Here is an 18,413-nt window from a genome sequence, read left to right as displayed (position 1 = left end):
TTGACCATATAGTATTTCATTTGAATTTGCTTTGCTACAGCATTTCAGAAGGAACCAAAGACTCTTAAGGCTAGGAAGCCAAGTCAAGAAGTTGCCACCAGATACACCTACAATATCTATAAATTTGGGTAAACTCTCTTCTTGAGGTCCCCCAAATATCCTGAGGTTCCTGGCCCTGCCACAAGTGATCTTCTTTACTCACCTGTAAGGCAGAAAATCCTGTAACCCAGAACAGGCCAGTTTTTCCAAGGGGAGCTGTATAAACATTGCCTTCTTAAAGTCAAGCTTAGTTCCTTAAAGCTATCTGGTCATATCTGATTCAACACACATCATTCTCAAGTATGACACTACAATCAAAGCCTTGGTTATAAAACCAAGGTTTCCAATTGTTTCTTGTTACAACGAGGGCAGATTTTAACTGACTTCTGCAAATAACTATACTGCTATGAAAAATAAGATGCGTTAACATATCAAATAAGCCTTATTAGTTCAGTATACCTTTTTGTAAGGAGAGAAACAAATCCTTTGAGATTTTCCAAGATCCATTTGAGAAATCTCAAAGTTAGTTTCAGGCCAAAAAGACTCCAACTAGAACTTGATTTGGGGAAATTTTCAAACATGCCAAAAAGTTTCAACATTTGACTAAACTGGATCACAAGTGTCACTGTGAAACAACACTTAACTGTCCATTTAGCCAAAGTCACAATTAAAAAATTTCAAAGACAAACACAGAAAGCTACATAGTTATTAAAAAAAAAAACTCAGTTCTCTTAATACTGAGATTTGGTTTTCTCACATAATCAAAGACCTGATAAACACATGTCACACAGGAAATTATCTTAAAACACATCTTATCTTCTCAAGCTATGTACTTAAACGTAAAGAAAAACAACTAAACCAATAATCTAAGGAAACCTTGTTTTAACAGAAAAAAGAAAACCAAATTCTGGTTTTGCATCAATATACTATTAATACTAGGCAAATTAAACAAACAAACAAACCAAAAAACCTTACAAGTAAATCCATCCAACAGTTTCCAATTTTGACCACACAAGGAAAGATTATTTTTCCAAGGTCCCTTTTCCACAAATTTTTTTATATCACTCAGTTTTTGTTCCACATTTTTCTTCTTTGTCATTCTGGAACAACCATTTATTCCACTTTGGGACAAAATTATTCTCTTTTTCCCTTAGCAAAACATATCTTTTATATCCTTCCTTATCAAAAATACACCTATTTTCCCTGCATATAGTTTGTTTTCTTTATCCTTATTATTCCTAATAGCTTCATTTATGTATATTAATTAGATTTTAGTCATTAGTAATCCTAATTTTCAGTAAAAGCTAAAAAGCAGGCAATTGCAAACTGTCTGCTACATGCTATCATTCTGTAGAAAATTTATGAATACATTTCATAATTTCTCGAGATGTATCTTTTTCATAGTATAATTTCTCATGCTTATCAACAGACACAAATACATTTAGCTTCCCTATACCACATAAAAACAAGATGCCAAAGTAAATAAAATTAAATTTCTCTTCAGCAATTAATATTTCAGTATTTTATCTTATTTAGAAATTATCTAGTCAATGATTATCCATCTTCAACTTAGTATAGCTTTTAGGTTTCAAGTTATGAAAAAAACTTTTGAAATCATTTTTAAGGAGACATAAAACTTAATTACCATTGAAAAGTTCACTTACTAACTTCTATGCCACTTACATCTATTTATTTTATTTGTTCTGAATAATTATTCTTGAATGAGTCATGAAAATTTCATGAGCCAGTAATTAAACAAAGCTAGCTAGCGATCCACCATATTAAGTTGTTTTTCTTATTGACAAATCAGGCAAGTATCCAAAAATTTAAAAAATCACAAAAGCAAAAAAAAATTTTTTTAATTATATATTTATGGTTCTTCCCCCTTTTGTTTTTAACTGCCATGCTTGACATCAAGCAATTCCTTTTTTATTATATATCTCGTTCTTCAGATCAATTTATAATTTATAATCTTAAACATCTGGTAGAGATAACAAGCTTATCTGAATAGTAAACAAAGGTAGGAAAAAACTGCATATCTGCATTACATATTTAATACTGACAACTCTGAAGTTGTCAGAGTTTATCAACAATTGTATCTACACTATAAAAACCAGCAAAAAGATTATTTGAGATCATGTGAACTTAAAAAAAAAAAAACTTGGGTTAGTGTCTGTATTCCCAAGAGTTTTAAGAAAATAATTTATATAAGTGCTCATTCCACCTCTAAACCTATTTGAATTGGATTTTTTACGGGATTTTATAAATTAATGTGATTCATTTCCAGCAGGAATAAACTATCTCACATGTATACATACACATAGACATATATAAACATACAGACAGACACAAATAGAAAACATGGTTTTCATTTTAAAATTTTAGCCATGAGTTAGTAAAGCAGCAACATAATCTCAGTGGTTTATCTCCATTTTGTATTTTCAACTGGATTGACTCTGGCAAATAAAACAAGTTAAGGTTACCTGCCTATCAGTATTTCTGGAGGAGATTTTCAAGATTTTCTTTCACCATGGTATGTAATCTTCCTTTGCCGTGGTCTAACTTTCAGGCAGGTGACTGAGGAGACATCCAACTGCTTTCTGGATGTTTCCAAAACCCACGTGAGTCATATAACCTATTTCCATTTGTTCTTTTCAGACTCAAGTAGAGTTATTTTCAGAGCTACTTGAGTTTCATGAGAGCCCCTGATGGAGGGCAAGGAACTAAAAATGAAAATGACTGTGGGAAGCTGAGGCGCTGCCATGGAAGGGGAAAATCTGAAGTCTGTTGGAGGTAGACAGAGGGATGGAGGAGGTGGGGGTTCAAAGTGGGACATATCAAAGGATCTAGGGAATGGGGTGGCAGGGGAGATTGATGGTACCAGGAAGAGGAAAGAGGAGCAGAAGCAACGAGGGAGCAGTCAATCTGCTCTCAAGTTTCCCAAAGACACCAACAAAGTTCCAAATTATGCTCAGCAAAACATGTTAAGAAGAAAGGAAACAGACAGAGCTGGCATAGTAGAGAGTCAGCAGGATGGGAGAAGAGGTGGTTTAGTTGGCTGAGAAGTTCCAATGGGAGAAGCCAGAGACAAGAAAGAGAAAAGAGAGACCTCACATAGAGCCAAGAGGAAGGGACTTCCAGCTCAGGGAGCCAGGGAGTAATCCCCAATCAGAACAAGGAGCCACGGAGGGCTGCCAGCCCAGGAGGTAGCCTGGGACTCTGACCCAACTTCAGAGTATACACTCAAAATCTTAAGAATCAAGTCTATCTTTACCAGTTTCGGTGGACATTTGTCTGGAGCAAAGGTTCAGGAGTCAGACTCACCAGTGGATCCCCGATCAGTCAGGACTGAAGATGAGTGCTTTGCAGGTGCATACTTAGGGTCCAGAGTGAGAGGTCGGGGGTCCAGTGATGAATCTGATCCTACCTGAGTCATGCCACCATGACTGTCACAGAAAAATATATTCCACGACACTTCTTACAGATGGTGAGGCCAATCTTATTTAGGGGTTTGGCAGAAGTTATGGGGACCACTGCAATGGGATTTTATAGTGGGGGACAGAGGTCACACTCAACTCCAAGTACAGCAGGTGGGAATTTGTACCCAATGAGCAAGGTGGGAGGTCAGTGGGTACAAAATTACTAAGATGAAACACCGGGGTGAAGGAGGCTCTGGCTAAACCAATCAAAAGGATTCTTACTGAAGACAGACCATGGTGATCAGACATCACCTGGGAAGGATGGCGGAAGATGAGGAATTTGATCAGATACTGAAGGTGGGGGGGTTCTTGCTAACCTCACTTAGCAGGGTTCGTGCTAAAACCAGATTTTCCAACAAAGTGTACAGATGGGGCCCAGGGGAAGGTTCAGTAGCCTGACCAAAGTTAGGTGAAGGAAAAGCTCTGCGTCTTCCACAGCAGAACTGGAGCAGCAATATACTTATCTTCAGGGCTTACGGACCTGTCAGGGATGCAAGGTGCCAGCTAGTCATTTACAATGCGACTCTTAAGGCTCTAAATCTCCAGGCGTCTAGACTGTTTTAAGAGATGGAAAGATGGATGGTTGGCATGCCATTTAATCAGCTACACAGCCTGACTTTAGCCACGTGACCAGTGTGGTATAAAACGACCCCCTTGGTAAACACGTGCCTGGGCTACCCTGAAAAGGTGACGATTCACTCACATCTCGGTGATGTGTAATCTGAAGACACGTGCACATCTGTACAACTGAGAAAGGACCCGGAGGGACCCTGCCTGAAGTTCTTGAACCTTCGATGATTTCCTCTGCTGTCTTCGTCCTGAGTCCTGTCCCCTTTACCTTTATGAAAGTCTCCTTGACTGAGCACGGGAGGAGTCTGTGGAGTCCTGAGTCCTTCCAGTTATCCAACCATGGTCGGTCGATGCCCTGTCTCTCCTCTCTCCTCAACATATACACACTCTTTGCTCCCTCTGGTGGTGAATTTAAAAAGAATAACTGAAGAGGGTACTTGGCCTTGCTCTGCCCTTCTTCCTCCTTAGAAGTCACCGCCTGCCAGTGGGAACAAACTCCACCATGCTCCTCTAGGACAAGGACTGCAATGGTGCAGCGCTGACGTGAGCGGCTGAATCTGCCTAATCCGGGGTTCAGGACTCGCAGGTTCACTGGGCTCTCATTCTCTGGTAAATCCCCTAACCCAGCCCTCACCAACCATGAGAAGGATAGTTTAACCTTCTATCTAACTCACTCCTTTATTTTATCTTTAAATTTTTTCAGCACGGGGAGAAAAGAGGTGTGCTATCTTCTGCCACACAACACCCCAGTCCTGGCCAAATACCTCAGGTAAGTATGTACATCCCTCTGTAAGGAGGCTTCATCGTTATCACCAAGGGATTCATGGTCCAAAACAAGTTAGGCCGTGAGAGGAAAAAAGTAAGCACTCAAACAAACTCATTTCTTCACTCAGAGCCATAATAGGCTATCTACCCTAACTCTTTCTCACTAGTGACCATTAGCTTTGAAGACTGCTTCTCAAAGACATACAAAGACCTGGCAACTCTTAACAAATGCCTGGGAAAGTACCATTTGCCCCCCGCGCCCCGCCCCCCCCCCCCCCCTAGTTCAAGAAGCATAGGAATGTAGACACAACATCACACACACACATATACGTCACTAGACTTCAGGTCAAATGACTAGGATGTCTGCCCCTTTTACAAACTATGTGATGCTGTGTAAATCAAGTAAACCTCTTGAACCTTAGCATTCTGAGTATGAAGCAAGAATCACAAGACTCCTCTATTATCAAATTGATATGACATACAGGTGAGGAAAATGCTTTATAAGCTAAAACTAGGTGAATATAAGAAACTGTTATTATGTTGAAATCATTTTAATTTGCATTTCCTATGGAAAGAGTAGGAGAAAATATTTATATCTATTAAAAATTCTTGTACACAGTGACATCATTACATTGGAGACAAGCTGGACCTCAGGAGTTCTGAGAAAATTAATAAGTAATACAATTAAAAGTACCGGGTACAGTGCCTAGGACACAAAAAGCCTCTCTGTCCGAAAGTATCTGTCGCAGTGCCTAAAGCTCGCCAGAGAGATCTCACTCTCTTCAGCTCAGCATTCTCTTCTAAGATAAAAAGTGTTATTCAAACTTGAGGGTCGGTAAAAAATCACCCAGGATGGAGGTTTGTTAAAACACAGATGGCTGTGACACCTCCCCAAATTCTGCTTCATTCCAGGGGTGGACCTGAGAATTTGCATTTCTAGAAAACTCTCAGAAGCTGCTGCTACTGGTTCTGGGAGACATCTCTGAGCAGCACTTTACATCCCGTCATTCACACCTCTGTGTAAATGGGCTCTTACGAAAAGATACTGAAGTTTAGCTTCCTAAGAAAAGGGAGGGCAGGGCAGGATGGGCCACAAGACAGTGGGTGGCTCAGCACAGTCAGAAACACAGAATTTCAAAAAAGCAACAGAAGAACACAGATTACCAAGGCAGGATCAGGTGAAAATATGCCAAAACTAAAAAGGAGGGCAAGAGACCACTCTTATGGACTGAATGCTTGTGTCCCCTCCAAAATTCCTATGCTGAAGCCTTCATCTCCAGTGTGGCTACACTTGGAGATGGGGCCCACTAAGGAAATTATGGTTAAATGAGGTGATAAGGGTGGGGCCCTGAGCCAACGGGATTAGTGTCCTCATAAGAAGAAACATCAGAGAGCTCACTTCTCCATCTACCCACCTCCTGTGTACACAGGCCAAGGAGAGGCCATGTGAGTGCCAGCCAGAAGGGTCTGCACCCCAAGAAGAGAGTCCTCACCAGACATTAATGCTGGCACCTTGATCTTACACTTCCAGTCCTGGGAGAAAATAAGTGTCCGTTGTTTAAATCTGTAGTATTTCACTGTGGCAGCTCTAGCAGACAGATAAAGCTACTAAAGACTTCTTTACCACCTGCTCAGTGGTTTCTTGGGCCAGTCATGATTTTAAAGTTTTCTTAAGTACAAGCTTCTCTTCCTTTAATTTAGATTTATTTTCCTTTGCTCAAGTGTCAGTGGAAATGCAAAACTGTAGGGATTTTTCCACATTTCTACTCTTATTAGTCTCACCTTCTTAACAAACTACTAAGCAATATCTAACTAGAAAAGAAACCCATATAGTATTGAAAAAAGAAAAAAATTACCAAAAAGGCAAAGTAAATTAAATTTCTTACTTATTCCTTTCCAAGTGAATTATATGCTCTTTTCCTTCAGCTTGAATGACATAAGATACCTAAATGCACAAAGGAGAAAAGAACAATAAAACACTATCTTCTAAATAACTTTGAAACAGGTATTTAAAGGACACTAGAAATTCCACCCTGAATGAAAATAATTTGGCACTGACTGGAACTCTTTTATGAAACAACCTGAAATATGCCCATAAATAATAAAAATAGAGTCTAATCATCCCTACCTTCTTTTAATAACCTATTGTGGAAAACGACCCACATGTTTATCTAAAGTCTTCTTCAAAATTCATTTACAGTTGCAATCGAGCTATAACTTCAGGGATTATTTTTACTAAGTCCATTCCTGTATTACCTATAGTAAAAAGTAATTCTTCCTTTTGTTTAAACCTAATGAACCTCTTAGTTTCAAAAGATTATCCCTCATTCTGGGTATCTGAAAGCTAGATGAAATTAATACACGTTTATGACTTTATATCTTCACAGGACTTAACACATTTCATCGGTTCTAAACCTACTTTTTCCCCTCACATCTCTGTGAACATCTCTGAAATTGGAACATATCATACAGAGGCAAAGTGGTCTAACTGGCAGCAGTCTGTTTCTTTCTTAATTACTGGCACGTTAAGTAACAGTGTACCTCATGAAGACTGTGTCTCAGAATCAAAGAACTGAGATAAGTCAACTTACATACCCTCTGTTTGTGGAATCCTCTTCTCTAACTTAAACACTAAAATAACTTCCCCGGTGACTCACCGTTTCATTAGCCAGAAGCACTTAATGTTATCTCTAGAAACTTAATTCTAATAAAAAAGATAGTCATGGAGGGACTCAACAAACAATAAAATTATCAGAAGTGTCCTTACTATTAGAATTAAGTAATAATTAAATAATAAGTGTTTATTATCCTCCCTACTGCTTCTGCACTCCAAGTGAACACTTTGCCAAGAAACAGCAGGATCCACTTTCCTCAGGCACTTCAGCATCTGACTCCTAAGGCTGAGACAGGATCCACATCCTGGGGTTCTACTTCCAAATTCTGCGTGGGGACCTCCATCTCCAGAGGCAACAAAAACACCAATCTCCTTGCACTGTTTTGGCATGTGTCTTTCTATTCCTTTCTGCTCTTGGGCAAATATAGGATATAAAAACACCACTGTCATCTCCCCTGAGAAGAATTCTGAGAATTTATGACATTACATTCTTCCCCCAAATAGCTGCCTGCATTGCTCATTCCCTTCCTTCTGGTCTTTGTTCTCCTAGAGTCACCTTCTTCGGAAGGTCTTCCCGGGCTGTCCTATTAAAAAACACAAACCCTCCTACCCATCACCCCCAGTTCCAATACTCCCCAATTCCTTGCTGCTTTAATGTTCCCCACAATGATTATCACCATCTTGCATGCGTGCTAAGTCACTTCAGTCGTGTCCGACTCCATGCGACCCTATAGACTGCAGCCCGCCAAGCTCCTCTGTCCATGGGATTCTCCAGGCAAGAATACTGGAATGGGTTGCCATTTCCTCCTCCAGGGGACCTTTCTGACCCAGGGCTCAAACCCACATCTCTCATGTCTAACTTGCACTGGCAGATGGGCTCTTCACCATCTTAAGTAATCTCTATTATTAATCTTACAATTATATTACTTATTTGTCTCTCTGTCTCCTCCCATGAGAATGGAAGCTCCACAAGGACATAATTCTGTCTGTTTTGTTCAAACCACATCCCCAGGGCTTAAATGGTGCTTCCACCTCTCTCCCGATTATTTATCAAGGTACATTCGGGACATTCACTACAATCTCAAGTATCTATGTGTGCAAAGCTGATGAAGATCATCAGAGATATGATGAAGTAGAAAAACACTGTCCCTATGCTACTAAGTGAAGGGGGAAAATAACAATGAAAATACAAATTAATAAAGGCAAAACAAAATTAAAGAGGAGACTGTCCAGTTCAAAACAAAGCAAGGAAAAATTATAAACCATTCCACTGGAAGGAGATCTTAGAGTTATATACTCCTTACTTATAAAGAAGTAAATGAAGACGAATGATCTACCCAATCCATGGTAATGCCAGAGGGAGGGTAACTCTGAAAGTTCCTGATATTAACTCCAGTGTCCTCTTCACTCTGCCTAATCCCTAAACAATGTATGACCTACCTCATAGCTAGAAATACTTTGTCAATTCAGAGGTAATAAGCTAAACTCTTTATCCTCATCACTTGTTACTGGTAAATCATAATAAAGTTAAATTATACTTTGATGAAGTTGAAGGGTTTGCAAAATCAGTTGATATCCAAATACATTATTTCTGAACTTCACAGTAAGAGAAAAATAGCATTATTGAAAAATAATTTTTGTCCATTGTTAGTATAGTATGTTTCTTCCGATATGGCGATAAAACTCACTTTTGCAAACATTCCCAGATATAAAATACATGCATATAACACACCATCTCCAGTGTCAGTGAAGATTCAGCATGCAGTACTCTACCTGTCATACACTAAGAGAGAGGTGAGCTCTTGTTGTAAGAATACCACTGTAACCATCACCAGTCAGGTAGGGGTCAGAGGTCTATGTAACCAGCATCCTACACCGGTCATAGACTTTTATTTAACTGACTTTTTCACCCACTTATGTTTCAAGTTGATTATTTTGTCTTTAAAAAGAAAACAAGCTACTAAGAATCAATATGTCACTTTTACTAGAATAATGTCCAATGGACACCAGTGCCTTAAGCCATGAGCCAACATTACTCACTGAACCAATCACTGATGACGATAACATTCTTGTCTTAAAATGAGTGAAACTGAAATACATACATATTTCTCAAGAGATAACTTACCTGCTCTGAGAAGGGCCTAGGGGCTTCTCTTCGTTCTCGAGTTAATCTCCAGGGAGTTATAATTTCATAAGAAGAGAGATGGGAGGTCTGTTGAAAGCCTACAGAATAAGGAACAACAAACATAACAATTGAACCTGAAAAACTACATGCCCCCCAAAATACAATGGAATCAAAAGCCAAATGTTCAAACAAAAGCTGAATGTTCAAATCATAGAAAAATCATCTGACATTCTCACATTAAAATACATATAGTTTTAGAACTTTTCTGGTGGTCCAGTGGTTAAGACGCTACGCTGACAATGCAGAGGGTGTGGGTTCGATCCCTGGTCAGGGAATTAAGATTCCACATGCCATGCAGCACAACCAAAAGATAAGAAAATAAAAAATTAGTAATAAAAAATAAAATATTCAGTTTTATATAAAGTTTTATAGGAAAATAGCAATATACTAGATAGTATAAGGGGGAAGAAATGTATTTCTTAAAAACAAGGATGTTAGCCTTTATCCAAACAGTGTATACACAGCAATCATCTTCAAACAATTTTTTAGCTATAAACCCTAATGCTCTGTCTTAAAAGAAATCTTAAGATATAAACACAAGGGGAAAAAAAAAAAATGCTCCCGTGGGGAAATGGAGGGAAGGCTCTGTTCACTTCTCTCTCATTTTCCACCTTCACCCAACATGAATGACATCCCAAGATGGTATGGGGATGCCTACAAAATGGTCAAGGACAATAAAAGGAAAAAGTTACTTTTAATGCCTGATGTATTAACTCTAATAAGTAAACACCTAACAATGTAGCAATTATCTCCAATGAAATTACTACTATTAATCTGTTCTAAAAACCTGAATAGTTAAAATGTATAAAAAACGAAGAACTCAGAACCATCATACAAGACTTTCTCCCAATTCCAACCTGTACAGCTCACCACAAAGTGGAATCATGGCTGAACCAGGCCTGGCTTCTAAAATCACTTGAAAGGGGAGAGGGGTAACCTAGGAGTGTGGAGTTCACAGACACACACCACTGTATGTAAAACAGACAGCAACAAGGAACTACTGAAAAGAAATCTGAAAAAGAATGAATATACATGCATGTATATACACAGATATGTATATAAAACTGAATCACTTTGCTGTACAGCTGAAACACACACAGCATTGTAAATCAACCATACTCCAGTAAAAGCTAAAAAAATCTAAAAAAGGACCTTGTGCTACTGTATAGCATAAGGAACTAAATTCAATATCTTATAATAATCTATAATAGAAAATAATCTGAATACATATAACTGAATCACTTTGCTATACCCTTGGAAATAACACAGTATTGTAAGTCAACTATACTCAATTTTAAAAAGCAAGATCTACCTAAAAGAATAAAAATGAAAATAAATAAGTAAATAAAACAATGAGCACAAAGTCATCTTGTTTCATTGTCATTGAAGTAATCAAGCAGGATTTATGTATAAATACAAAATTTTACTGTTAGGATCCCATTTGGTATTTTTGAAATTATCAAAGGTATTAAATAATCATGTATTATTTGAAAAATAACATAACTATAAAAAAATTAAGTCATCACTTAAGCAAAATTTGGACGTAATTAAAACAGGCCATATAAATCCCTTAGGAAGACACACCCCCATGCTGGCATCTGATACAGTCTCATTTTAACGCTGCATAGATATGTGAAAATCTTGAGGAATTAGTGTTAATTTTTTAAAGTGTAATATGCATACTGTGGGTAAGGTTTTCTTTAAAAGTCCTCATGTCATAGAGATTCATTCTAAATATTCAAGGGCAACATGACATGACATCCAGGATTTGCATCAAAATAATTCAGTGTGCATTTGAGGGATCAGACACATACGAAATTATATTAAAATCTGGATTATATTTAATTATATTAAAATCTGGGTACACAGGAGTTCATTACTTTTTTTTTCTGGCTGCAGCATGCGAGAATCTTTGTTCCCTGACCAGGAATCAAACCTGCGCCCCCTGCAGTGGAAGTGCAGAGCCATAACCACTGGACCACCAGGAAAGTCCCTTTTTGTCTTTCTTTTTCCTTTTTATTACTCTTCTCTCTACTGTTGTGTATGTTTAAATTTCTTATAGTGATATAATATTTTTTAAAGTAATAATCTATAGGGAGTGGGAGGAGGGGAGAGACTTTCATTTTTACCTTCACTTTATAAACTCTGTATTATTTATAACCTCTATGAAACATTACTAATACAACACATATCCTATATGTGAGACCGCGGTGCATGCTAAGTTGCTTCAGTTATGTCCAATTCTGTGTGACCCTAGGAACTATAGCCCACGAGGCTCCTCTGTCCATGGGATTTCCCAGGCAAGAATACTGGAGTGAGTTGCCATGCCCTCTTCCAGGGGATCTTCCCCATCCAGAGATGAAACCCATGTCTCTTATGTCTCCTATATTGGCAGGTGGGTTCTTTACCACTAGCACCATCTGGGAAGCCCTGAGACCATGGTGCTGGTGGTTTAATTGCTCAGTTGTATCCAACTCTTGTGACCATATGGACTGCAGCCCTCCAGGCGCCTCTGTCCTTGGGATTTTCCAGGCAAGAATATCAGAATGGATTGCCATTTCCTTCCCCATATGACCATAAGGTGTGTCATAAACAAACATGTAAGTACCATAAGTAAACATACCAAACTTGTTTAAAGTGGTTACCCCCATGGAATAGAACTAGGGAGTAGAGTAATGAGATAAGGACTTTTATTTCCTGCACTCAAGCCTGACTATATTGTTTGAATTTGTTTTTATGAGTATTCTGAAACCCCAAATTACCGTTAAAGTTAAAAGGGGAGGAAAAAAGGTGTTTCTTCAACTTAAAAAAAAAAAAAACTTAAAGTACTGATTATCTAGCATCTCAGCACCTGCTGTCTACCCATCAGTCTCATTAACTTCACGTCTAGATTATGACACCTTCTACTCCCACTCACCTCCGTTCCATCCAAACTCTTAACAGTCATTCACTCCTTAACTGCCTTATGTCCCTCAGAGGTCTCAAATGCAGATTAAAATGAAGTCCAACCTTTCACAAAACACCACTGTGCATTAAAATGTCTATAATCTTGTCTAGTTTGGAATTTTTAAAGATACAATGCAAACAGGAAAATATAACTTATTTCATGTTCAATACAACACGTCACACTAACAGTTTTCAAACTCTTTACCCTGTTTGGCATAACAACAACTAAATGGGGCTTCATGTCATGACATAAAAAGAACAGAAATGGACTCCAATACTCACAAAAGCAATCAGAGGCTGGTTGACATAAGCGTCCTTATGATACACTATGACAAAATACCCCTCAGATATTTGGAGTTGTCAGTTGGGAACCATCTCAAAAGAAATCCATGGCCTTAACTGATGAGGTTTCAAAGCACTAAGTAAAAATACTCTTAATCCTAAATTAACTTAGGTGTAGGACTATTTCCTCGCCCAAAATAAACCTTTCAAGGACCTTCAGTTTTCTCAAATTCCCTTAATATTTTTGTTCTAGATCATGGTCACTTGTTCAACTACTAGGACAGTCACTCTAGAAGTAATGATAGGAATAAAATGCTTTCCATGAGTAACAGATGAGAAGCTCCGTGTGATAAAAAGTCAATCATTCTGTGCATTTATATGAATTTCCTGAGATTCTATAAATATTTCAAAGTAAAAGATTTTTTAAGTAAATCATTACAGGCAGGGATATGTTAGTAGGCTCAGGAAACTGTTATGCGAGGAGCTAAACCATATGTAACTCAACTGAAATTTCTTTGTTACAGCTCAGAAACAAACATCACAGAGAAAAAGAAATACCTCAGAAAAGATAACTACCAATGAGCAGGCACATATCTAAAGAGCTCTCACGCTGAAACCTGAGAAGGTCAGGACTAATTTCCAGCCAGGACTGAAGCTATGGATTTTTTTTTTTTACCAAGATTGTTAGCAAAGAATGAAAATCCAATAAAGGAATATAAGACACATCCTTTCCTTCCATACATTTGCAACCACAACTCTTGTTTTGGGGGGGGGGAGTGGGGGAAGCGAAATTAATCATTTATCTTTTAAAGGCTTTCACAACTACACCACACCAAAATAACTTCTACACATAAGAGCTACTATTCTGTTACTGACTTCTTGGTTTTAAAATCCAAAGATCCACTTTCTGAGTGCCTTAGGAGTTCAAAACATCATAAGAAATGCACATATTGTGGTTAGGTCATTCAAAAATAAATATACACTAGTTGTATGAAAACCCTCCTTCCCATATTTTTCAACACTTCTTTATCACTAGTCTTGGCTTATTTGTATTCTTTTTCCCGTTCATACCTTGCATAGATTTTCCCCAAATTCCCTTTATTTTTTAGTCTTTAATTAGTAGCCCTTTCTCATGGGAATCAAAAGACCAAGTTTCCCATGTCACTGTAAAGGATGTGCATCCACATTATTTGTATTACAAAGCTTCAGCCTCAGCACTATTGACATTTGGGGCCAGAAAATTCTATGCTGTGGGTGTTTTTCTGGCCAAAGCAGGGTGGTGAGGACCTCTACCCACCCTATCCAGAAGCTCCACCAGTGTGACAACTAGAAAATATCCTACAGATGCCTTCCAGGGAGCAAAATCACCCCCCCAAAAAAACCACTGGTAGAATGGCAACCCACTCCAGCATTCTTGCCTGGAGAATCCCAGGGACAGAGAAGCCTGGTGAGCTGCCGTCTATGGGGTCACACAGAGTTGGACACAACTGAAATGACTTAGAAGCAGCAGACAGTTCACAATGCAAATCTTAATACAATCAGCTCAAATGTGACAGAATCTGATGCTTATGTGACCTTGTGCATAAGGTGACAAAAGTCACATTACTAGAAAACACAGGCTAGAGATAAAAGTAAGAGTTGAAACAGGAAACTTAAAATGTCCTATACTTAGTAAAAGAAAGAAAAAGGTGTGAGTTAGTAGCATTTTTTTCTTCCTCTGACTCCTTAGGTATTTTTATGCACTGTGTTTTGGAGGAAGTCTGACTACATGTTGTGTAACAGTACCTGTGAAACTGAGTTCCCTTAACGAGTTTATGATTAATCTCTCTATTCCAAACTCTATCCCCTTTCTTGTCCCCTCTGACCTCAGTCCTACACTAACTGAATAGATCAACCAGAGTTAGGTGACTAAGACTGCACTCCGGTTGCCGATAACAGTTGAGGTGATAAAACTGCTACTGTAGATACTATCTATCATTCCTGTATAAACTCTGATCATTTCTCCAGGGCAGGATGAGCTCACAGGCCTCCTTCCATGGACCACCTGGCCGGCCAGCGAATCATAAACCAGACACATTCTGACTCCTAGAACCACGATTACAAAATGTCAGAAAATGACACAGTATAGCAGATGGAACTCTGCTCAGTGTTCTGTGGCAGCCTGGATGGGAGGGGAGTTTGGGGGAGAACTGTTGTTGTTTAGTCACTAAGTCATGTCTGACTCTTTTGCAATCCCATGGACTGTAGCCCACCAGGCTCCTCAGTCCATGGCATTCTCCAGGCAAGAATACTGGAGTGGATTATCATTTCCTTACCCAGGGGATCTTCACAACCCCGGGAACTGAACCTATGTCTCCTGCATTGGCAGGCAGATTCTTTACCACTGAGCCACCCAGGAAACCCTGGAGGAGAATGGATACATGAATCCTTATGGCTGAACCCTTTCACTGCCCACCTGAAACTGTCAAAACATTGTTAATAGGCTATACCCCCAATAAAAAATTTAAAGTTTTTTTAAAAAGAAATGCTAGAAGATGATGATAAATCCCAGCATCTTTGCTCTTCTCCTTAAAAAAAGAAAGAAAGAAAAAAAAAAAAAACTCAAAAGTCAAGCTGAAGTGGATCTGAGACTTGTCTCCCACTCTGTACAACAAATCCTGACTTCACTGCAAACACCTGCTGTCACAGTTTGGCTTTCTGTGCCCCGGGCACTGAAGTCCTTCCTCCGTTACAACTGTAGACAGAAATAAGTTAAAAGAATTCTACCTAAATGCAAAGCAAACAAATGTGAACCTCAGCCAAGGACTTTTCCCTTTTCCTTCCCACCTACTATGTCAACAAAGAGTCACCCTTAAGTACTTTCACTACAGAAAATAAACCTGGGTTCAACATACAGGCTGAAGACAATTCTGTTTGAATTATTTCTTGAAGAGAAACTAATTAGATTCATAAATCACTGTTATTTTGAGCCATGTATTTCCATTCCATTTACAAGGTCAATGCCACATGAACATATACATTAATAGCTCTCTTCAAACATAACCATAATTTCCACTGCTATGTCCTATATTCTGACAATTTTTGCGTTATCACCTTTTGTTTTACATTTACCTATTTTTACATTTAAAAACAAACAGGGCCTTTGTCATTGTTTGTGTGTAAGCAGTCCTTCGGGGAAAAAAACACCATTTATAAGATTTAATACCACAGAGGATTTAAATTCCTCTACCAAGAAATTTAGGTTTCTTGAAACAAAGGGCGGTACATTATTCATCCTGTTTCCTGCACTAGTGCAACAGACATTCAATAAATATACTGAGTAAATGACCTCTTTTCATCTTTACAGCTATACATACATAGAGCTTATAATTGCAAATTTTCATGCACAACCTAAAATAAGCTTTATTTTTTATGATTAGCATCTTTCATAGCAATTTCCCACAAATCCTCATGCCCACACATTTGTCCATGTTAATGCAATGCTATATTTCACTGTACAATAAGTCCCCTACATACAAACCTTGAAGTAGCAAACTTCCAAAGATGCAAACATGCCTGTGTATACCAGCTATTATACTGCACTACTGTACTTTTTAAGGTACTGTACTGTAAGATTTTAAATGTTTTTGTTTGTTTTTTATGTATATTTGTGTGAAAAGTTTTCTAAGCCTATTACAGTACAGTATCATACAGTTGATTGTGTTAGTTGGGTACCTAGTTTAACTTTGTTGGACTTAGGAAGGCACTCTCAGAACAGAACTCGTTTGCATGAAGAGAACTTATTGTATTGATACATCATATACTTCATACATTGCTTACCCTCCCCACTTAAGCAGCTGAGATGGGAGCTTCTATTCATAACAAGATTCCAACCTATCAAAGGAAGTGGAATGGGCTCTCTAGGGCTCTACTTGTATGAGAGTTCTTAGGAGCTACTAAAGGAAAGGGTGGGGAGGATCCTTTCTAAAATAAGTTAAACCATAAAAAAAAAAACTCATGAAAAGGAAAAAAAAAATATGTCAAAGAGAAAGAAGCATTTCCCATGTATGGGAATGGGTTTTGTCAGTATGACAAATGTTTGACAGTGACATCATTTTTACTTACTATAAGTTGAAATACTCTAATTCTTTATGTTAAAATCAACATAAACAAATACAAAACAACTGTATATTTTTAAAAAACTGAATAAAATAGGTGAACTTCTCACGTTCCCTAACTCACTTTGGGGAAAACCATTTGATCGAAATGACACGTCACAAAATGAAAAATAAACTGTTGATACAATAACATCTTGACATATGAACAAGACTATTCAGTTCAAAGTGTAATTCAACTTTAATTGGGTCCATGTTGGCCCCATTCAAAGGCAGGGTAGTAACAGGGGTTAGTTACTGTGATACCAAGAGGACCAGATTTACTTATGAGGCAGTCCCATAGTTCTGACACAAACGATGGCATAACTCCAAGTCTCTGTTGTATACTAGGCATCAAAGGAAAAAAAAAAAAAAAGAAATATCATGAGTCTATCTATGTCATATATTTGAGCTTGTGGCTATTCCAAAGAAAAAGCTTCCAGTTACTTAGAGCTTGCATCTTTGGGGGGATTCTACAATAAAGCAGGGTTTAAATATATATACATACATAGTCAACTTTGGTAAGGTAAATTTTATTTATTAATTTTTATTTGGCTAAGCCACGTGGCTTGTGGGATCTTAGTTCCCCAGCTAAGGATCGAACCTACGCCTTCCACGGTGAAATAAGCAGTTCCTAATCACTGGACTGCCAGGGAATTCCTGGTAAGGTAAAATTCAAAGTATGTTTAGAAAACAGTCTTGGAACCCAGCAACTTGTTTTATACATATTTTCATTGGAAATGCTTTTATTTTCTTACATAAGAGTGTGAAACAAATTATCTTTATATTTAAAAGACTACATTCTCCTATTTAGCACAAACATACAAATTCAAACAATTCACAGGCACCTAAAAACAAAATTAGTATGGACCAAGTTCTTACCACCTAGTTCATTTTACAGTGATTCACCATGAGTAAGCTTTAAAACTCATTTCCTCTAGAATTGTAGTCTTGGGGAAAAAAAAATTTAGGTCTGTACATCATAATCACTACCTTAAAAGAAAAAATTGAGTGAAGTTTCATACCTGCCTAATTCCCGCAATGATACAAAGTTACCTTTGTCGGCCCTAGTTTTTGTTGTTTTTTTTTAAGTGTACTATGTCAGCTTTTTGGAATGTATACTGCACTTCCTCATTGACACAATTGTTATAAATAGCAAAAATTTTAAAAAAAATCCTAGAAAATCTATTTAACTCCTAGAGTAACTGATGTGTGGGTGGTTCTTACTGAGTACTCAAATTCCTCTTTCATTAGTTGAAATGGTTTCAGCACATGTTTTAAACATCCTGTATTGCAAAAACTTGGTCAGCTGATTCTAGAAGAACATTCCCGTAGGGAAACATGAGTTGATTTCACTGCACACTAGTACAAAGCCTCTTAACTGTTCTCTCCCAGCCTCC

The 18,413-nt window shown here is 38.0% G+C and overlaps 1 protein-coding gene across 2 annotated transcripts in view; it reads right to left on the bottom strand.

Annotated features, from left to right (window-relative positions):
- Positions 1-18,413, bottom strand: part of ADAM9 (ADAM metallopeptidase domain 9) — an 88,449-nt gene that overhangs the window by 67,335 nt on the left and 2,701 nt on the right. For both annotated transcript variants that reach the window (XR_009691644.1, XM_061134812.1), the window contains exons 2-3: positions 9,593-9,690; positions 6,740-6,798 (exon numbers count right to left, since the gene is read on the bottom strand). Coding sequence is in view for 1 of the 2 variants with exons in the window: in XM_061134812.1 (XP_060990795.1) it covers positions 6,740-6,798; positions 9,593-9,690 (157 nt within the window). In the remaining variant the exon portion in view is untranslated. The remainder of the gene's footprint in view (positions 1-6,739; positions 6,799-9,592; positions 9,691-18,413) is intronic.

Source organism: Dama dama, chromosome 32, assembly GCF_033118175.1.
Source record: "Dama dama isolate Ldn47 chromosome 32, ASM3311817v1, whole genome shotgun sequence".
Classification (NCBI taxonomy): domain Eukaryota; kingdom Metazoa; phylum Chordata; class Mammalia; order Artiodactyla; family Cervidae; genus Dama; species Dama dama.
The sequence above is the reverse complement of the archived record's forward strand: the minus strand, read 5'-3'. Positions and strand labels throughout refer to the sequence as shown.